The sequence below is a fragment of the Salmo salar genome, chromosome 27 (genome assembly GCF_965601325.2).
Source record: "Salmo salar chromosome 27, fSalSal1, whole genome shotgun sequence".
Classification (NCBI taxonomy): domain Eukaryota; kingdom Metazoa; phylum Chordata; class Actinopteri; order Salmoniformes; family Salmonidae; genus Salmo; species Salmo salar.
In genome coordinates, this window is record NC_138317.1 from 16,230,009 (window position 1) to 16,252,751 (window position 22,743).

Below are 22,743 nucleotides of genomic sequence, written 5' to 3' on the forward strand. Positions count from 1 at the left end.
TTGTCATAGGAGCTTCAGTTGTCGTTGTTGTAGGAACTGCATTTGTAGTTGTCGAAGTAGGTGCTGCTGATGTAGTGGTTGTAAGAGCTGCAGTGGTTGTTGAAGTAGGTGCTGCAGTTGTAGTGGTCATAGGAGCTACAGATGGTGTCGTAGGAGCTACAGTTGTGGTTGTCGTAGTAGGTGTTGTCGTAGTAGGTGTTGTAGTTGTCGTAGTAGGCACTGAAGTTGTGGTTGTCGTAGCAGCTTCAGTTGTAGTTGTCGTAGCAGGTGCTGCAGTTGTGGTTATCGTAGGAGCTTCAGTTGTAGTTGTTGAAGTAGGTGGTGTAGTTGTGGTGGTAGGAGCTACAGTTGTACTTGGAGCTACAGTTGTGGTTGTCGTAGGAGCTACAGTTGTCGTTGTAGGTGCTGCTGTTGTAGTGGTCGTAGTATCTAAAGTTGCAGTAGGAGTATCAGTTGCGGTTGTCGTAGGAGCTGTGTTTGTAATGGTCGTCGTGGGTGCTTCTGTTGTAATGGTCGTGGGATCTAAAGTTGTAGTAAGAGCTGCAGTTGTGGTTGTCGTAGGAGCTGCATTTGTAGTTGTTGTAGTAGATCCTGCTGTTGTAGTGGACGTAGGAGCTACAGATATTGTAGTTGGAGCTGCAGTTGTGGTTGTCGTAGGAGCTTCAGTTGTCGTTGTTGTAGGAACTGCATTTGTAGTTGTCGAAGTAGGTGCTGCTGATGTAGTGGTTGTAAGAGCTGCAGTGGTTGTTGAAGTAGGTGCTGCAGTTGTAGTGGTCAAAGGAGCTACAGATGATGTCGTAGGAGCTACAGTTGTGGTTGTCATAGTAGGTGTTGTAGTTGTCGTAGTAGGTGTTGTAGTTGTCGTAGTAGGTGTTGTAGTAGGTGTTGTAGTTGTCGTAGTAGGCACTGAAGTTGTGGTTGTCGTAGCAGCTTCAGTTGTAGTTGTCGTAGCAGGTGCTGCAGTTGTGGTTATCGTAGGAGCTTCAGTTGTAGTTGTTGAAGAAGGTGGTGTAGTTGTGGTGGTAGGAGCTACAGTTGTACTTGGAGCTACAGTTGTGGTTGTCGTAGGAGCTACAGTTGTCGTTGTAGGTGCTGCTGTTGTAGTGGTCGTAGTATCTAAAGTTGCAGTAGGAGTATCAGTTGCGGTTGTCGTAGGAGCTGTGTTTGTAATGGTCGTCGTGGGTGCTTCTGTTGTAATGGTCGTGGGATCTAAAGTTGTAGTAAGAGCTGCAGTTGTGGTTGTCGTAGGAGCTGCATTTGTAGTTGTTGTAGTAGATCCTGCTGTTGTAGTGGACGTAGGAGCTACAGATATTGTAGTTGGAGCTGCAGTTGTGGTTGTCGTAGGAGCTTCAGTTGTCGTTGTTGTAGGAACTGCATTTGTAGTTGTCGAAGTAGGTGCTGCTGATGTAGTGGTTGTAAGAGCTGCAGTGGTTGTTGAAGTAGGTGCTGCAGTTGTAGTGGTCAAAGGAGCTACAGATGATGTCGTAGGAGCTACAGTTGTGGTTGTCATAGTAGGTGTTGTAGTTGTCGTAGTAGGTGTTGTAGTTGTCGTAGTAGGTGTTGTAGTAGGTGTTGTAGTTGTCGTAGTAGGCACTGAAGTTGTGGTTGTCGTAGCAGCTTCAGTTGTAGTTGTCGTAGCAGGTGCTGCAGTTGTGGTTATCGTAGGAGCTTCAGTTGTAGTTGTTGAAGTAGGTGGTGTAGTTGTGGTGGTAGGAGCTACAGTTGTACTTGGAGCTACAGTTGTGGTTGTCGTAGGAGCTACAGTTGTCGTTGTAGGTGCTGCTGTTGTAGTGGTCGTAGTATCTAAAGTTGTAGTAGGAGTATCAGTTGCGGTTGTCGTAAGAGCTGCGTTTGTAGTGGTCGTAGTGGGTGCTTCTGTTGTAATGGTCGTGGGATCTAAAGTTGTAGTAGGAGCTGCAGTTGTGGTTGTCGTAGGAGCTGCATTTGTAGTTGTTGTAGTAGATGCTGCTGTTGTAGTGGTCGTAGGAGCTACAGATGTTGCAGTTGGAGCTGCAGTTGTGGTTGTCATAGGAGCTTCAGTTGTCGTTGTTGTAGGAACTGCATTTGTAGTTGTTGAAGTAGGTGCTGCTGATGTAGGGGTTGTAAGAGCTGCAGTGGTTGTTGAAGTAGATGCTGCAGTTGTAGTGGTCATAGGAGCTACAGATGTTGTCGTAGGAGCTACAGTTGTGGTTGTCGTAGTAGGTGTTGTAGTTGTCGTAGTAGGTGTTGTAGTTGTCGTAGTAGGCGCTGAAGTTGTGGTTGTCGTAGCAGCTTCAGTTGTAGTTGTCGTAGCAGGTGCTGCAGTTGTGGTTATCGTAGAAGCTTCAGTTGTAGTTGTTGAAGTAGGTGCTGCAGTTGTAGTGGTTGTAAGAGCTACAGATGGTGTTGTAGGTGCGTCAGTTGTAGTTATTTTAGCAGATGCAGCGGTTGTCGAAGTAGATGGTGTAGTTGTGGTCGTAGGTGCTACGGTTGTACTTGGAGCTACAGTTGTGGTTGTCGTAGGAGCTTCAGTTGTCGTTGTTGTAGGAACTGCATTTGTAGTTGTCGAAGTAGGTGCTGCTGATGTAGTGGTTGTAAGAGCTGCAGTGGTTGTTGAAGTAGGTGCTACAGTTGTAGTGGTCATAGGAGCTTCAGATGTTGTCGTAGGAGCTACAGTTGTGGTTGTCGTAGTAGGTGTTGTAGTTGTCGTGGTAGGTATTGTAGTTGTCGTAGTAGGCGCTGAAGTTGTGGTTGTCGTAGCAGCTTCAGTTGTAGTTGTCGTAGCAGGTGCTGCAGTTGTGGTTATCGTAGGAGCTGCATTTGTAGTTGTTGTAGTAGGTGCTGCTTTTGTAGTGGTCGTAGGAGCTACAGATGTTGTAGTTGGAGCTGCAGTTGTGCTTGTCGTACGAGCTTCAGTTGTCGTTGTTGTAAGAACTGCATTTGTAGTTGTCGAAGTAGGTGCTGCTGATGTAGTGGTTGTAAGAGCTGCAGTGGTTGTAGAAGTAGGTGCTGCAGTTGTAGTGGTCATAGGAGCTACAGATGTTGTCGTAGGTGCTACAGTTGTGGTTGTCGTAGTAGGTGTTGTCGTAGTAGGTGTTGTAGTTGTCGTAGTAGGCGCTGAAGTTGTGGTTGTCGTAGCAGCTTCAGTTGTAGTTGTCGTAGCAGGTGCTGCAGTTGTGGTTATCGTAGGAGCTTCAGTTGTAGTTGTTGAAGTAGGTGCTGAAGTTGTAGTGGTTGTAAGAGCTACAGATGGTGTTGTAGGAGCGTCAGTTGTAGTTATTTTAGCAGATGCAGCGGTTGTCGAAGTAGGTGGTGTAGTTGTGGTCGTAGGTGCTACGGTTGTCGAAGTATGCGGTGTAGTTGTGGTGGTAGGAGCTACAGTTGTACTTGGAGCTACAGTTGTGGTTGTCGTTGGAGCTACAGTTGTCGTTGTAGGTGCTGCTGTTGTAGTGGTCGTAGTATCTAAAGTTGTAGTAGGAGTATCAGTTGCGGTTCTCGTAAGAGCTGCGTTTGTAGTGGTCGTAGTGGGTGCTTCTGTTGTAATGGTCGTGTGATCTAAAGTTGTAGTAGGAGCTGCAGTTGTGGTTGTCGTAGGAGCTGCATTTGTAGTTGTTGTAGTAGGTGCTGCTGTTGTAGTGGACGTAGGAGCTACAGATGTTGTAGTTAGAGCTGCCGTTGTGGTTGTCGTAGGAGCTTCAGTTGTCGTTGTTGTAGGAACTGCATATGTAGTGGTTGTAAGAGCTGCAGTGGTTGTTGAAGTAGGTGCTGCAGTTGTAGTCGTCATAGGAGCTACAGATGTTGTCGTAGGAGATACAGCTGTGGTTGTTGTAGTAGGTGTTGTGGTTGTCGTAGTTGGTGTTGTAGTTGTCGTAGTAGGTGTTGTAGTTGTCGTTGTAGTTGTCGTTGTAGGCGCTGAAGTTGTGGTTGTCGTAGCAGCTTCACTTGTAGTTGTCGAAGCAGGTGCTGCAGTTGTGGTTATCGTAGGAGCTTCAGTTGTAGTTGTTGAAGTAGGTGCTGCAGTTGTAGTGGTTGTAAGAGCTACAGTTGTAGTAGGAGCTACAGTTATTGTCATAGGAGCTACAGTTGTTGTAGTAGGAGCTGCAGTTATTGTTATAGGAGCTACAGTTGTTGTCGTAGGAGCTGCAGTTGTCGTAGGAGCTTCAGTTGTGTTAACTGCAGTTGTGGTCGGAACTCCATGGATATTCCAGCATAAAAACACTGTGGTTTATGAGATGAATGGTTAATATGTTTATTGCGCACACTATCAACATTTCCAAGATTTCCCTTCATCAGCATGGTGCAGTTTTTGACATCTTTATTATATACAATATTCAATTATAATTTATAGCTACATTAATTAAATACGGAAATGATTCCCTTGATTGTTAATAATATTACCTATAATACCTTATTGAGATTAGGAGCTACTTGAGTTGCATTTTTTTGTTGTTGAAAAGATGGTACATTTTTCATTACAGTAGTGTGGTAATATAATTCAAGTAATAGAGGATACAGCAGTGTGATAATATTTAGCGCTTACAATTGAGTCATTTTCCTTTTTATATTTTGAAATGTATTTAATCGAGGTGAGACATTTGACATTAGACTAGGCAAAATGTAAAATTGCCCCCATGAAATGTCAAAATAAACATATTTAGAAAAAAATCATAAGCATTGTAACATCATATGCAAAGACTATGTACATAATTACTCATTATTATAATTACATGATCTACATGTATATGGTCTATTTTGTCACCATCTTGCCTTTTTGGTTGTTAATATTTTGATTCAGGATTAATACACGAGTTGGCATGAAGTTAGCAAATAGTAAATAATTAGTTAGAAACATGATCACGGATTAAAATTCAGTGTACTACATACCCATGGTAAAAAATGTAGCTGTCAGTTTCTGTGTCTTCATTTTGGACTTAGTTGATGCAGTTGTTTTCTGAATAGAAAGAAAAATATATACATTTTATTGACAGGTCATAAACCACTATTAATGTGCAGCGGTGGACACTTATCAACTTAATCTGCAACTTGTTAAGCAAATTTATGCAACTCATTTAGGTGTGCCAGATCAAGAGGTGTGAATAATTATTAATTCAAGACATCTCTGTGAATAAAAGTAGCTTGTGAAGAATAATGTTAAAAATAAGGAAACAAAATGTGAAAACTTTTGCAAGGGTGTGAATAATTTCACAACAGTCACTATAACTGCTGTGAACATGGATTTATATACTTTAGTGAAATTACACAGTAAAATCCAGATTAGCATTGCATTTTTTCCCATGAGAAATCAGCCTATTACCTCATCCCACCAATCATGTTACTTCATAAAAGAGGAATGGGCATTTCAAATTTGCAAATGGTCTGCCAGCGACCAGCAATTCACACATATTCTGTGAAAGTAATCGGCGTAGTTCATCAAAAGTGGATGTTTTTTCAAATATAAAATATAATACATGAAATAGTAAAATCCACATTAGCGTTGCAATTTTTCAGGAGAAATCCGCATTTTGCTGCTTAAAAAACACAAGTATTTAAACTTGGCTATCAAAAGTTGACCAATCCATTTTCTATATTCTTAAAAAGATGAGAGAAATAGGAAACCTGCACACTGCTCTTGCTAATATCAGTGCTCTATTAAGCTTCACATATAGGCCTCAAGCATTAAACACGTTGAACGGATGTGGCTGGAGCAATGTCTACATAAGTGTGCAAAATAAAAACACTCACAAAATCCTGGAGTATAAGGAAAACAAGCATATGTTACAAATATTTATATTTTTTATTTAACCTTCCTTTAACTAGGCAAGTCAGTTAAGAACAAATTCTTACTTACAATGACAGCCTAGGAACATTGGGTTAACTGCCTTGTTCAGGGGCAAAACAACAGATTTTTACCTTCTCAGCTCAGGGATTCAATCTAGCAACCTTTTGGTTACTGGCCCAATATTCTAACCACTAGGCTACCTGACACCCCTATAATATAACAATGTGCATTTCATAATAATTATAATAAAGTGTGTACATAAAACATTTTAAACAAGACAGTGAAATCACAATGAGGACATTGACCTATCAAGGAAGTTGTCATAAATCATTGGGTACTGTACAACAAAAAACGTCAGAGTGATCTGAAGTGGCGGCATTAACTCATGTTCACATTTACATAACATGCATGGGCATTTCATCATTAAGACCAGGCTGTAACACAACAAAATGTGGAATAAATCAAGAAGCATGAATACTTTCTGAAGGCACTGTAAATTATGTAAATTTAAAGTTTTCAAATGGTCTGCCAGCAATTAACTACATGTTCCTATACATATTCTGTGACAGCTTAGTAGTTAATCAAAAGTGTATGGGTGTTTACATATAACATGTACATAATAACCATCATCTTCATAGTTTCAATGTTTTTGCTTTACATTATCCATTTTGGATTTTGATCTTTTCTTATAAGACCATTTTACCTTGTTATATTTGTATGTATTTACATTTTTTGTGCTGTGTGCAATTTATTTGAAAAAAATGTATCAAATATTTTCCATTTATATATTCCATTATACAGTAAAGGTTATTACTTACCTACAGCAAACACCTCAATGCCAGCCACCTATTTCTGTAATTTCTCCCAATATCAATTGATGAAGGTCTTGGTTAATGACAATAAACAATCACAATATCTAGCTTATATCAACTCTAAAATCTCATTATCTGTCTAGTTCTGTTAACCATTTCAAGCTTACAATTGAACTGTTCCTGTGTATACTGTCATGCCAATGTATTCCTAGTCTGTATTTATATTACTATAGGGCTGGTTTGATGCCAAATAGTCTGTCTTTCAGGTGACGTAATATTTTGGGAGGCACCAAAGATAATAAGATAAAGGTGACGAAAAAGGGAGGGACAGAGGAATGCAAGTGGAAGGTTCTTAGCCTAATAATGCTTTCATTTTTTCCCCCAGGTACTGACGTGGTATAGGAAACTGGTTAGGTGTTCGGGACAAACAATTTGGGGTGGACAATTTTTTTTTTTTAAATAGGGAGGGGCAAAGAATCTGTTTGAGAGTATAATAACAGTTATGTACTGACCTTAATTTATTGTAAACTGTTTAGGTGACAAATACATTTTGTAAAAGATTTTCTGTAGCTAGAAACTTGTATAATTGTGCTTAATTGACTTAACTTTGGAGCCATTCATTTAATTTAGTCAGTGGCCTAAAGTAAGCAGTCAGCCTTTTTCTATTTAACAGTTCTACATTCACACATGTGCTACTTCCCATATCTTTTTAAAAACATTGTTGTTTCCTTATTTAATCTTTGTGGGCTATACTCGGCCTTGTCTCAGGATGGTAAGTTGGTGGATGAAGATATCCCTCAAGTGGTGTGGAGGCTGTGCTTTGGCAAAGTGGGTGGGATTATATCCTTCCTGTTTGGCCCTGTCCGGGGGTATCATCGGATGGGGCCACAGTGTCTCCTGACCCCTCCTGTCTCAGCCTCCAGTATTTATGCTGCAGTAGTTTATGTGTCGGGGGGCTATGGTCAGTCTGTTATATCTGGAGTATTTCTCCTGTCTCATCCGGTGTCCTGTGTGAATTTAAGTAGGCTCTCTCTAATTCTCTCTTTCTTTCTTTCTTTCTTTCTTTCTTTCTTTCTTTCTTTCTTTCTTTCTTTCTTTCTTTCTTTCTTTCTTTCTCTCTCTCGGAGGACCTGAGCCCTAGGACCATGCCTCAGGACTACCTGACATGATGACTCCTTGCTGTCCCCCGTCCACCTGGCCGTGCTGCTGCTCCAGTTTCAACTGTTCTGCCTGCGGCTATGGAACCCTGACCTGGTCACCGGACGTGCTACCTGTCCCAGACCTGCTGTTTTCAACTCTCTAAAGACAGCAGGAGCGGTAGAGATACTCTCAATGATCGGCTATGAAAAGCCAACTGACATTTACTCTTGAGGTGCTGACTAGTTGCACCTTCGACAACTACTGTGATTATTATTATTTGACCATGCTGGTCATTTATGAACATTTGAACATTTTGGCCATGTTCTGTTATAATCTCCACCCGGCACAGCCAGAAGAGGACTGGCCACCCCTCATAGCCTGGTTCCTCTCTAGGTTTTTTCCTAGGTTTTGGCCTTTCTAGGGAGTTTTTCCTAGCCACCGTGCTTCTACACCTGCATTGCTTGCTGTTTGGGGTTTTAGGCTGGGTTTCTGTACAGCACTTTGAGATATCAGCTGATGTAAGAAGGGCTATATAAATACATTTTATTTTATTTCTTTTAACAGTAGATTCAGTTTATGAATCTCTAACAAAAGTGGTGTCAAGATAGGTTGTAATCAGCTGGTAAATATGATTGAGGGTCACAATGACCCCACATGGTGAGCCCAACAATGGAGGAAATCATCTTGGATTTCTGCTTTTATGGGGAGCATTTTCCAGATGCTAAAATAATTTTACAAAAATGATTGCTTACAATGAAGAATGTTGACACCTAAACATATGTGTGTACCTGCTGAAAAGCAATAAATAAATGTTTAACAATATAACAAAAAATTAATTTCTGATAAAATATTATGTGCGAAATACCTTATATTTTTTGGACTACAGTTGATATATTTGGAGAAATTTATAAAAATGTGTATCTTGTGGCTGGATAAAAAAAAATACATATTTTAAGACTGTTAAAGTTATTTTTAAATATTTTCTACAATAGTGTTTCAGTATTTTGAAGAGTGCCTTGGTCCTCATCATTTTGATATCATGGATGGTCAGTCCTTGCATCCATAGCTACATCTATGAATTTGAGAGTGGTTACGTTTACTTAAGTGGTGGGGTGTCTGCTTTGTTGTTGTTTGAATCCCAGATTTCCCCTTTAAAGACTCAGGGTCTAAGGACTAAAATCTTTATTAAAGCTATCAAAAAGTAAATGCATAATAGTATTGACCTATTTCTGGGCGCATATTTAACCTCTGCAAGGTTCATGGCAACACAAACGTGCATCTGAAGTATGCAGGTTTTCCCTCTCCAGCTGACTGTCAGTATCACTTTATTTAAGGTTAAACATTGATGCACAGTTTTCCTGTCTTCCTCAGGGAGTTCCTGTCAACCAAGGGGAATATTCTGCATGCCAATGTTGCATTAGTTGATCTAAAACAAATGGGGGGTATACATAAAATCTTGATGAGTGTTCCAGTATCATTCATAACAACTTTTAGAACACATTTATTCAACGTCATTCATGAGGAATTTGATAAATATTTTATTTATTCTGTCAAAGTACCCAACCCTCTGACATACTAATCACACAACAATCTGGGAGCACCAGGTAAACCTCAGAGCAGTACCCAGGTAGCAGATTAGGGGTTATGTAACTTTCTCAAGGCCAGAAGAGCTGTGGTCGATGATTTAGCTTGCCTGGCACAATGGAACCATTGCAGTAGTCCCAAAATAGCAAACCCCATCTTTCTGGCAGTCACTCCAGACAGGCTCAATAGTATTTGAACCCAGGTCAGAGCAATTGATGGCAATGTAACGTGTTGAGTAACTTTGCCTGATATCTGAAAACATGTATTAGATCAAATCAATCAATCACATTTGATGTAAAAAGAGCTTTATAAATTAGTGTTGGTCAGGAATTGCTTTACTGATACCGACATAAACCCCATCGAGCCAGAAGCTTATGCCTTGGCTTTAGCTCAGCAAAGACTAATACAGCCTTGTGGTGCACAGGACTAACCCAGTCAGTAACACCAGCAACAATACTGTTCACTCAGACCAGATTATTTAAACTAAAATAATTTAACTTCATAATATCTTAATAACTTTCTGTAATGAAAAAAAAACTTATTTTGAAGGTTCCTTACGAATGATGTTAAAATATGAAGGTTGTTATGCATGATACTTTTAACATTGACAAAGTGTTACCCAAACTACTTATTTAGCATTTTGGGCGAGGAGCTTCATTCTAACCAGCAACATGTGGGTATCACTTGTGAACATGTAGATTTGGAGTGTGATGCCTGACTCAACATGTCCTAGGCCGTCATTGAAAATAAGAATTTGTTCTTAACTGACTTGCCTAGTTAAATAAAGGTAAAATAAAAAAGTCTAATTGTTACTATCTCATGCCGCCTTGAATAATAACATTTACATTTACATTTAAGTCATTTAGCAGACGCTCTTATCCAGCGACTTACAAATTGGTGCATTCACCTTATGATATCCAGTGGAACAACCACTTTACAATAGTGCATCTAAATCTTTTAAGGGGGGTGGGGGGTTAGAAGGATTACTTTTTCCTATCCTAGGTATTCCTTAAAGAGGTGGGGTTTCAGGTGTCTCCAGAAGGTGGTGATTGACTCCGCTGTCCTGGTGTCGTGTGGGAGCTTGTTCCACCATTGGGGTGCCAGAGCAGCGAACAGTTTTGACTGGGCTGAGCGGGAGCTGTGCTTCCTCAGAGGTAGGGAGGCGAGCAGGCCAGAGGTGGATGAACGCAGTGCCCTTGTTTGGGTGTAGGGCCTGATCAGAGCCTGAAGGTACGGAGGTGCCGTTCCCCTCACAGCTCACAGCTCATTTTATAATGTTTTTGACATGCGTTTTTCTGGATTTTTTGTTGTTATTCTGTCTCTCACTGTTCAAATAAACCTACCATTAAAATTATAGACTGATCATTTCTTTGTCAGTGGGCAAATGTACAAAATCAGCAGGTGATCAAATACTTTTTTCCCTCACTGTAGACATTCCATGGTGATGTCTTCTTAACACCACATTCTTTTGGAGAGATTGGAAACCCAAATTGGTCTACACGGACAAGTTCTGGCCTGGTTTAGATCTTATCTGTCGGAAAGATATCAGTTTGTCTCTATAGATGGTTTGTCCTCAAATCAACTGTAAATTTCAGGTGTTCCTCAAGGCTCAGTTTTAGGACCACTCTTGTTTTCACTATATATTTTACCTCTTGGTGATGTCATTCAGAAACATAATGTTAACTTTCATTACTATGTGGATGACACCCAGCTGTACATGTCGATGAAACATGGTGAAGCCCCAAAATTGCCCTCCCTGGAAGCCTGTGTTTCAGACAAGGAAGTAGATGGCGGCAAATTTTCGACTTTTAAACTCAGAGAAAACTGAGATGCTTGTTCTAGGTCCCAAGAAACAAAGAGGGACAAAAAACTGAATTGATGCCGATATCACGGACTGTGGATATGCAATTTCTGCAATCTACCCCATTTAAAACAGTGATGGACAAGTTCACAAGCCTTGGCATTGCGGTGACAAGAGAACTTGATCAGCTATTGAAAGCGAATTTGGAAATGAACATTTATCAGCTTAAACAAAATATAGATTTTTGGAATACTCTGCCTATCTCCTTGGTTGGTCGTATAAACGCTATTAAAATGGTTGTCCTACCCAGGTTTCTTTACCTCTTCCAATATCAACCCAATTTCATACCACAAAGCTATTTTAAGAAACTGGATTCAATAGTAATTCCATTTTTATGGGATAACAAGGCAGCCAGAATTTCAAAAAAGCATTTATGCAAGTACAAGATAGAGGGGGGGCTTTGGCCTTCCTCACTTTAAACTGTATTATTGGGCTGCTAATCTGAACATTGTGTCTTTCTGGAGGGAAAGTTTACCTGGGATGCGACAGAATGATATGCCTTCATGGCTTTTGATTGAGCAGGCCTCCTGTCAACGTTCCTCACTCCCTGCACTTGTTAATAGTCTAGCATATGTGAAAAAAGCCACGTATGACTCTAAACCAGTCATTTCTCATACTCTTAGGATCTAGAAACAGATTAGGTATTTTCTTAACATACCCACTATATACATTGACAGCCCGATTTGCCTGAATCATGCTTTTCACCCTGTATTGGATGATATGGTGTTTTCACAGTGGAGGGAGAAGGGGCTCACAACAATTGGTAACTTATACATTGATGGTTATTTAGCTTCATTTCAATAATTACAGGGTAAGTTTAACATGCCAACAACACATTTTTTCAGATACCTCCAAATCAGGAATTTCCAACAATTGTTTACAGACAGATTATTTCACTTATAATTCACTGTATCACAATTCCAGTGGGTCAGAAGTTTACATACACTATGTTGACTGCGCCTTTAAACAGCTTGGAAAATTCCCGAAAATGATGTTATGGCTTTAGAAGCATCTGATAGGTTAATTGACATCATTTGAGTCAATTGGAGGTGTACCTGTGGATGTATTTCAAGGCCTACCTTCAAACTCAGTGCCTCTTTGCTTGACATCATGGGAAAATCTAAAGAAATCAGCCAAGACCTCAGAAAAATAAATGTAGACCTCCACAAGTCTGGTTCATCCTTGGGAGCAATTTACAAACGCCTGAAAGTACCATGTTCATCTGTACGAACAATAGTACGCAAGTGTAAAACACCATGGGACCACGCAGCCGTCATACTGCTCAGGAAGGAGATGCGTTCTGTCTCCTAGAGATGAACGTACTTTGGTGCGAAAAGTGCAAATCAATCCCAGAACAACAGCAAAGGACCTTGTGAAGATGCTGGAGGAAACAGGTACAAAAGTATCTATATCCACAGTAAAATTAGTCCTATATCGACATAACCTGAAAGGCTGCTTAGCAAGGAAGAAGCCACTGCTCCAAAACTGCCATAAAAAAAGCCAGACTACGGTTTGCAACTGCACATGTGAACAATGATCGGACTTTTTGGAGAAATGTCCTCTGGTCTGATGAAACATAAATAGAACTTTATGGCCATAATAACCATCGTTATGTTTGGGGGAAAAAGGGGGAGGCTTGCAAGCCGAAGATCACCATCCCAACTGTGAAGCATGGGGGTGGCAGCATCATGTTGTGGGGGTGCTTTGCTGCAGGAGGGACTGGTGCACTTCACAAACTAGATGGCATGATGAGGTAGGAAAATGATGTGGATATATTGAAGCAACATCTCAAAACATCAGTCAGGAAGTTAAAGCTTGGTCTTCCAATCCAGAATTACATCAGGGATTTTAGACATCGTAAAAATATTCAGTGACTCTCTTAAATCTATAAGCATTCATGATGTAAAACAGTGTGATTGTACCTCTCACAGAGAAAGATATTCCCCTCTGAAGAGAAATGCATCACTTGAGTTAAAAATGTCACAATCCTGTGTGAAAGAATGCATTGTAGAGTCCGATCCAAATCGTTTTGGATTGATAGCTGGATACAGATTGGATATTTAGTTTACACTACATTTTGTTATGTCTGAGAGAAATAAACAACTTCGTCATGACATTTGAAGCTAACATAATCTCACAAACTCACAGCTTTTTTCAACGTTTGTCCGAAATATTTTTGAAAATATAAATATAAAAGACCCATATTTATATATATTATGATATAGTTTGCATCACTAATAAACATTCTGCTATATTCACTATTGTCTTCATTACACTTCAAATGAAGCTTGTTTAACTCCATTGTTTGTAAATAATTGATATCTTAAACCAGTTAAATATAATTTTCATCTTTGGACTGTCAGTCCTTGCACTAGACAAAATGCCTGAGAGAGGTTACATTTCCCTCACCCCTCAGCTATTTACCAAGTGGCAGAGCCACAGTTTTCTTTACTTTAAATAGATTCTTACTTTGGTCCTTCTTGTATACTTTTTACCCATTAGTAACTAATCACCAAAGACAATGAGACCGCTTATAAAAAGGAGGTCAGTGATTTGGCAGTGTGGTGCCAGGACAACAACCTCTCCCTCAACTTCAGCAAGACAAGGGGTGCTGATCGTGGACTACACGAAGCGGAGGGCCAGGCATGACTCCATCCACATCGACAGGGCTGTAGTGGAATGGGTTGAGAGCTTCAAGTTCCTCAGTGTCCACATCACTGAAGAATTAATGTGGTCCACACACACCAACGCAGTCATGAAGATGGCATGGCAGTGCCTCTTCCCCCTCAAAAATATTTGGCAGATCCTCAAAAGGTTCTACAGCTGTACCACTGAGAGCATTTTGACTGGCTGCATCACAGCTTGATATAGTACCTGCTTGGCATCCGACAACAAGGCGCTACAGAGGGTAGTGCGTACGGCCCAGTACAACACTGGAGCCAAACTCCCTGCCATCCAGGACCTCTACAAAAAGGCGGTGTCAGAACAGTGGAAGGCCCTAAAGATTGTCAAAGACTGAAGCCACCCAAGTCAGAGACTATTTTCTCCTCTACCTGACAGCAAGCGGTACCGATGCACCAAGTCTGTACCAACCGGACCCTGATCAGCTTCTACCCCCTATCCATAAGACTGCTAAATAGTTAACCTCTAGAGTCAGTTGATGCACCAGTCCGTCAAAATAAGTTACACTACAAAAAAATCCCCATCAAAATGTGTCAGTTTTGACTTTTTCCACATTTTATTGTCTTACATATTGGAATTCAAATGGATTCAAATGTCATTTTTTGTGAAATATCTACCAAAATACTCTATATGGTATGAAAAATAAAACACAATTATATCTTGATTACATAAGTATTCAACCCCCTGAGTCAATACATTAGAATCACATTTGGCAGCAGCGATCACAGCTGTGAGTCTTGGGTAAGTCTAAGAGCTTTCCACACCTGGATTGTGCAACATTTGCCCTTGATTATTTTCTAAATGTTTCAAACTCTGTCAAATTGATTGTTGATCACTATTAGACAACCACTTTCAGGTCTTGCCATGGATTTTCAAGCAGATTTAAGTCACTTGACCACTCAGGAATATTCACTGTCTTCTTGGTTTAGTTTATAAGGATCCCCATTAGCTACTGCGCATGCAGAAGCTACTCTTCCTGGGGTCCACATAAAATGTACATATACATGACAAAGTACAGAACAGTAATATACAGAATCTACTCATTCCCGGGTTTTCTTTATTTTTACTATTTTCTACATTGTAGACTAATAGTGAAGACATCACAACTATGAAATAACACATATGGAATCATGTGGTAACCAAAAACGTATAATTGAAATTCTTCAAAGAAGCCACCCTTTGCCTTGATGACAGCTTTAAAAACTCTTGGCATTCTCTCCACCAGATTCATGATATAGTCACCTGGAATGCATTTCAATTAACAGGTGTGCCTTGTAAAAAGTTAAATTGTGGAAGATCTTTCCTTCTTAATGCGTTTGAGCCAATCTGTTGTCTTGTGACAAGGTAGGGGTGGTAAATAGAAGATAGCCCTGGGGCTTTAAATAGATTTTCAAGGTGCCAGGTCGAACAATTTTGACTACTTTTGATGTGTAGATGTGCTGTCTATAATCACCCTGGAGTCAAACCTTTTCATAAAATTTGATCGTAATACTGGTTTGTATTTTCATTACATTTGTCAAACTATAAGTTGAAGAAACATGTACTGTATTGAAGTTTAAAATAAATTAGTTCATAGTTAACCTGTTAATCAAGAGAGGAAATAACAAACAAAAAATAAATATTGGAATGAAGCTTATTATACATGAAATAAATAAATGATAACTGTTTTAGTAAGTGGACAGCACAGCTTGAAACCACAAATGACATAACTTATAAATATAAAAAAATACTTTTTTCAGCTCAGCTGTAACTTTGATTAACAATCAGATGCATAATATAAAAAGTAGTACATTGCACAAAAACATGTGGCCTTTTAAGCCTATTATCAATTTTCACTTGATCTTCTCAGATGCAGTCCTATGTAGTCAAGTGATTTTCCATGCATTAAAGTCCCGTGATTAGCAGATATAGATGATTGGCTGTTCTTGTGATTACAATTGGCCACAGATGTTAGCATTGTCACCTCAGAAGAGACCGTTTCTTCTGGTGTACTGTACATTGTAAGATCTGCGTCTGTGCCAGCGTTTCCTTAAAGCTGCACAGCAGCCACATAAAATGCACTGCAGAACAAAGATGGAGAAGTATGATGCACATGTAAAATCAAATCATTGCAGAGATTTAGCATATTTTTTTAATAAATACACTGTAAAATATGTAAACAGTATACACAGTACGCAAGTGAACACATGCCTATACGAACACATAGCAGGTTCCACAGGGGTACCAGAATGATAGCGATGCCACAAGGGATGATAATGTGGTTGTTGTAGTAGGAGCTGTGGTAGTTGCAGAAGCTGCAGTTATTGTCATCGTCAGAGCTGCAGTTGTATGTTGTCGTAGGAGCTGCAGTTTTGGTTGTCGTAGAAGCTGCTGTTGTGGTTGTCGCAGGAAATGCACTTATTGTCAAAGGAGCTACAGATGTAAGAGCTGTAGTTATCATAGGAGCTGCAATTGTGATTGTCGTAAGAGCTGCAGTTGTAGTTGTCATAGTAGATTCTGCAGTTGTAGCAGTATTAGGACCTACAGTTGTTGTAGTAAGAGATTCATTGATTGTCATAGCAGCTGTTGTTGTGCTGGTTGTAGGAGCTACAGTTATTGTAGTAAGAGCTGTAGTTGTTGTAGGTACGGTAGATGTAGTGGTCATAGGCACAACAGTTGACGTAGGAGCTACAGTTGTTATAGTCGGAGCTGCAGTTACGGTTGTCATAGGAGCTGCAGTTGTTGTATTAGAAGCTGTAGTGGTGGTCGAAGTAGCTGCAGTGGTTGTAGTTGTCGTAGTACCTACAGTTGTTGTAGTCAGAGCTGCAGTGGTTGATGTAGGTGCTGCTGTTGTGGTTGTAGTAAGAGCTATAGTTGTGGTTGTAGCTTCAGCCAAAATTGCGGTTGTCGTAGGAGCTACATTTGTAGTTGTCGTAGTAGGTGCTACAGTCGTAGTGGTCGTAAGAGCTATGGTTGTTGTAGTAGTAGCTATATTTGTTGTCGTATGAGCTACAGTTGTCGTTGTAACTGCTTTGGTTGTAGTGGTTTTAGGATCTAAAGTTGTTGTAGGAGGAGCTGCAGTTCTCATTGTAGTAGTAGGTGCTGCAGTGGTTGTTGAAGTAGGTGCTGCAGTTGTAGTTGTGGTAGTATCTACAGTTCTTGTCGTAGGAGCTACAGTTCTAGTTGTTGTAGGAGCTACAGTTCTAGTTTTCGTAGCAGGTGCGGCGGTTGTGGTTGTCATAGGATTTTCACTTGTAGTTGTCATTGTAGGTCCTACTGTTGTAGTGGTCGTAGGAGCTGCACTGGTTGTTGAAGTAGGTGACGAAGTTGTAGTGGTCGTAGGAGCTTCAGCGGTTGTTGTACGAGCTACAGTTGTCGTTGGATTAAAAGTTGTTGTAAAAGAAGCTGCAGTTGTGGTTGTTGTAGGAGCTGAAGTTGCAGTTGTCGTAGTAGGTGATTCATTTGTAGAAGTCGTAGGAGCTACAGTTTTCATTGTAGTAGTAGGAGCTACAGTTGTTGTTGTAGGTGCTGCAGTTGTAGTGGCCATTGTAGGTGCTGCAGTTGTAGTTGTTGAAGGAGCTATAGTTGTCATTGTAGTAGTAGGTGCTGCAGTTTTAGTGGTTGTAGTAGGTACTGCAGTTGTAGTTGTTGTCAGAGCCACAGTTATCATTGTAGGAGTAGGTGCTGATGTTGTAGTGGTCGTTTGAGCTTCAGTTCTAGTTTTCGTAGCAGGTGTGGCAGTTGTGGTTGTCGTAGGATTTTCACTTGTAGTTGTCATTGTAGGGCCTACTGTTTGTGTGGTCGTAGGAGCTGCAGTGGTTGTTGACGTAGGTGCTGCAGTTGTAGTGGCCGTATGAGCTACAGATGGCGTTGTAGGTGCTTCTGTTTTCGTGGTCGTCGGATTTAAAGTTGTTGTAAAAGGAGCTACAGTTGTGGTTGCCATAGGAGCTAAAGTTGCAGTTGTCGTGGTAAGTGATTCAGTTGGAGAAGTCGTAGGAGCTACAGTTGTCATTGTAGTAGTAAGAGCTACAGTTGTTGTTGTACATGCTGAAGTTGTAGTGGTCGTAGTAGATGCTGCAGTTGTAGTTGTTGTAGGAGCTGCAGTTGTCATTGTAGGACCTGCAGTTGTCATTGTAGGACCTGCAGTTGTCATTGTAGGTCCTGCAGTTGTCGTTGTCGCCGGAGCTGCAGTTGTAGTTGTCATAGTAGGTACTGTATTCATAGTGGTCATTGGAGCTACCGTTGTTGTAGTAGGATCTGCAGTGGTTGTTGTAGAAGGTGTTGTTGTGGTTGTCATAAGAGCTATAGTTGTTGTAGTAGGAGCTATAGTTGTTGTTGTAGTTGTAGCTACAGTTGTCGTAGGAGCTTCAGTTGTGGTCATTGTAGTAGGAGCTGCAGTTGTGTAAACTGCAGTTGTGGTCGGAACTCCAAGGACAATCCACCATAAAAACACTGTGGTTTATGAGATGAATGGTTAATATGTTCATTGCGCACAATATCATTATTTCCAAGATTACCTTTCATCAACATGGTGCAGTTTTTGACATCTTTATTATATACAATAAACAATTATAATTTATAGCTACATAAATAATTCCCTTGATTGTTAATAATGTTACCTATAATACCTTTTTGAGATTACCACACCTGAGTTGTATTTTTTTTACAGTAATATAATTCAACTAATAGACGTTACAGCAGTGTGATAATGTTTACCTGTCACGACTTCCGCCGAAGTTGGTTCCTCTCCTTGTCCGGGCGGCGCTCGGCGGTCGACGTCGCCGGTCTTCTAGCCATCGCCGATCCACTTTTCATTTTCCATTGGTTTTGTCTTTGTTTCCCACACACCTTTGTTTTCATTTCCCAATTACTGGTCATGTATTTAACCCTCTGTTTCCCCCATGTCTTTGTGTGTGATTGTTTATTGTTAAGGTTGGTACGTTTCCGGCTGTTTTTTTCCGGGTGCTGTTTTCACCCGTTGTTACGGATACAGGTAGTGTGTATCCTGTATTTGTGTGTGGTGTGTATCCTGTTAGTTAGCTAGCTGTTGTGGAAATAGGCTAGTCTAGCTTAGGGGTGTTTTTGATTATTGTTTCTTTGCTTGGGTCCAGCTCAGCCCCTTTTCTCACACCCCTTTACCGTGTGTTTAAAATAAACCTTTTGAGTTTGACAGTAGATTTCAGTTGTCTGTGGTTTTTGGTTCTCACTGTTCTTTATCACTATAATTTGCATGATTTATGTTACGGGTCTCGTATCCATCCCCCCTAGACTGCTGGGCCAAAGGGATTCGTAACGCCCGTGTTTTATGGCAACCGTTATTGTTCGCACATTGGTATTGTTACTTTGTGCTGTTTTCTCAAGTAAAGTGCGTTGTTCACTCATCTCTGCTCTTCTGCGCCTGACTTCATGCACCAGCTACACCCACCGCCTGACAATACCGCTAACAACTTAGTCATTTTCCTTTTTTGTATTTTGCAAATGTATTTAATCGAGGTGAGACTTTTGACAGTAGACAAGGCAAAATGTAAAATTGCCCCAATGAAATGTCAGAATAAACATATTTAAAAAAAATCATAGGCATTGTAACATCATATGCAAAGAATATGTACATCATTGCTCATTATTATGATTACATTATCCAAATGTATATGGTCTATTCTGTCACCATCTAGCATTTTTGGTTGCTAATATTTTGATTCAGGATTAATACACGAGTTGGCATGATGTTTGCACTTAGTAAAAAATGAGTTAGAAACATAAACACAGAATGAAATTCAGTGTACTACTTAACCATGGTAAAAAAAAAAGTAGCTGTCATTTTCTGTGTCTTTTTTTGGACTCAGTTGATGCAGTTTTCTGAATGGAAAGAAAAATATCAATTTTATTGACAGGTAATTTGAACCACTATTAATGTGCAACGGTAGACACTTTTCAACTTTATCTGTAACTTTTTAAGCAACTAAATGGATTTGAACTCATTTATGTGTGCCAGATCAAGAGGTGTGAATAACTACGCATGCTAGACATCTCGGTGAATAAGTTTTCAAGGGTGTGAATAATTTCACAATAGGCACTATAACTGCTGTGAACATGGATTTATACACCGTAGTGAAATTACACAGTAAAATCCAGATCAGCATTGCATTTTTTCCATGAGAAATCAGCCTATTACTGCATCACGTCAATCATGTTACTTCATAAAAGAGGAAAAGTAATTTCAAATTTTCAAATGGTCTGCCACCGCCCAGCAATTCATTCTGAATTCTATACATATTCTGTGAAAGTAATTCGTGTAGTTCATCAAAAGTGGATATTTTTTGTAATATAAAATATAATACATAAAATAATATATTATAATCCACATTAGCGTTGCAATTTTTCAGGAGAAATCAGCATTTTACTGCTTAAAAAACATAAGTATTTAATCTTGGCTATCAAAAGTTTACCAATCCAATTTCTATATTCTTCAAAAGATGATAAAAAATAAGAAACCCACACACTGCTCTTGATAATATCACTGCTCTGTATTAAGCTTTACATATAGGCCTCGAGGCCTTCGTCAGAGATTTTTAATTTGAACCCTTATGTAGACATTGCTCCACCCACATCTGTTCAATGCATTGAATGGGATTGGAGTATAAGGAAAACAAGCATATGTTACCAAACATAACAATGTGCATTTCATAAGTATTCTTATAATTCTAATAAAGTGTATACATAAAACGTATTAAACAAGACAGTGAAACCACAATGAGGACATCGACCTATCAAGTAAGTTTTCATAAATCAATGGGTACTGTACAAGAAAAAACGTCAGAGTGATCTGAAGTGGCGGCATTAACTCATGTTTACATTTACATAACATGCATGGGCATTTCATCATGTCTGGAGGGTGAAAATCCCAAAACATTCTCTTTTGCTCAGAGTATTATTTATATCAACTCCCTGGTCTGATATCTTGACTTTCTCTATGCCTCAAAATGTAAAGGTAGATCATTAAAATGTACTGCGACTGGATAATCCCTGTTGTTTCTCCTGATTGAACTTTTATGTTCACTAATTCTCTGTTTGAGAATGTTGTAAAATCTCTCATTTAATCAATTTTGAATTCAGGCTGTAACACAACAAAATGTGGAATAAGTCAAGAGGTATCAATACTTTCTGAAGGCACTGTAAATCATGTAACTGTTACTTCAAAAAGGAGAAAGTATGAGACCATTTTACCTTGTTATATTTGTATGTATTTCTTGTTTTGTACTGTGTGCAGTTTCTTTTTTAAATGTATCAAAGCTTTTCCATGTATCTATTCCATTATACAGTAAAGGTTATTACTTTCCTACAGCAAACACTTCAATGCCAGCCTCCTATTTCTGTAATTTCTCCAAATAGCAATTGAGGAAGGTCTTGGTGAAGACAATAAACAATCACAATATCTACCTTATCTACTCTAAAATCTCATTATCTTTCTAGTTCTGTTAACTATTTCAAGCTTTTTTTATATATATCTTTTTTTATTTCACCTTAATTTAACCAGGTAGGCTAGTTGAGAACAAGTTCTCATTTACAACTGCGACCTGGTCAAGATAAAGCAAAGCAGTGCGACAAAAACAACAACAGAGTTGCACATGGAATAAACAAACTGATAATCAATAACACAATAGAAAAATCTATATACAGTGTGTGCAAATGTAGTAAGATTAGGTAGGTAAGGCAATAAATAGGCCATAGAGGCGAAATAACTACAATTTAGCATTAACACTGGAGTGATAGATGTGCAGATGACGATGTGCAAGTAGAGATAATGGGGTGCAAAAGAGTAAAAAAAAAAATATATATATATATATATATATATAAATAACAATATGGGGATGAGGTAGCTTACAATTGTTGATACAGTAGGCATACTGTCATGAAAATGTTTTTCTAGCTTCTATTACTATATTTCAGGTGACGTAATATTTTGGGAGGCACCAAAGTTAACAAGATAAAGGTGATGAAAAAGGGAGGGACAGAGGAATGCATGTGAGAGGTACGTAGCTTAAAAAAAAAATATCCCCAGGTACTGACGTGGTATGGAAAACTGGTTTGGTGTTCTGGCAAAAGATTTGTGATGGACAAGAAATTATTGAAAGAAAGGGAGGGGCAAAGAATCTGTTTGAGAGTATTATAACAGTTATGTACTGACCTTATTTTATTGAAAACTGATTAGGTGACAAATACAATTAATCAGAAACGTGCTTCATTGTACTTAATTGACTTTTCTGAAGTATGCAGGTTTTCCTTCTCCAGCTGACTGTCAGTATCACTTTATTCAGGGTTAAACCATGATGCACAGTTTTCCTGTCTTCCCCAGGGTGTTCCTCTTTTTCTTCAGGAATCTCAACTAAGGGGAATCTTCTGCATCCCAATGTTTTATTAGCTAATCTAAAACAAAGGGGGGTATACATAACACCTTGATGAGTGTTCCAGTATCATTCATAACAACTATGACACATTTATTCAACATCATTCTTGAGGAATATGTTAAATATAAGTCCCCTCGAAAAGATATTTATTTATCAGTACAACAACATGTTTATTTCTCCTGGCACAGTACCCAACCCTCTGACATACGATTCAGTCTGGAAGCACCAGGTAAGTCTCAGAGCAGTACCCAGGTAGCAGTTTAGGGGTTTATGTGCCTTGCTCAAGACAACAAGGCCAGAAGGTTTGGAACCAGACCTGGCTGTAAATACTATATTTCAAATACTCTAAGGGACTGTGGTCGGTGATTGAGCTTGACCGGCACAATGGAAATGTTGTCGTAGTCCCATAAGAGCAAACCCCATCTTTCTGGTACTCAATCCAGACAGGCCCAATACTATTTGAACCCAGGTCAGAGCAATTTATGGCATTGTAACGTGTTGAGTAACTTTTCCTGATACCTG

At 39.5% G+C, this 22,743-nt stretch overlaps 1 protein-coding gene across 1 annotated transcript in view; it reads right to left on the bottom strand.

Moving 5' to 3' along the window:
• LOC145864370 (uncharacterized) overlaps positions 1–2,178 on the bottom strand; it is a 58,056-nt gene extending 55,878 nt beyond the window's left edge. Inside the window, exons 1-2 of the mRNA XM_082970115.1 lie at positions 1,127–2,178; positions 389–964 (exon numbers count right to left, since the gene is read on the bottom strand). Coding sequence (XP_082826241.1) covers positions 389–964; positions 1,127–2,152 — 1,602 coding nt within the window. The 5' untranslated portion in view covers positions 2,153–2,178. The remainder of the gene's footprint in view (positions 1–388; positions 965–1,126) is intronic.
• Between the last annotated feature and the right edge of the window lie 20,565 nt (positions 2,179–22,743).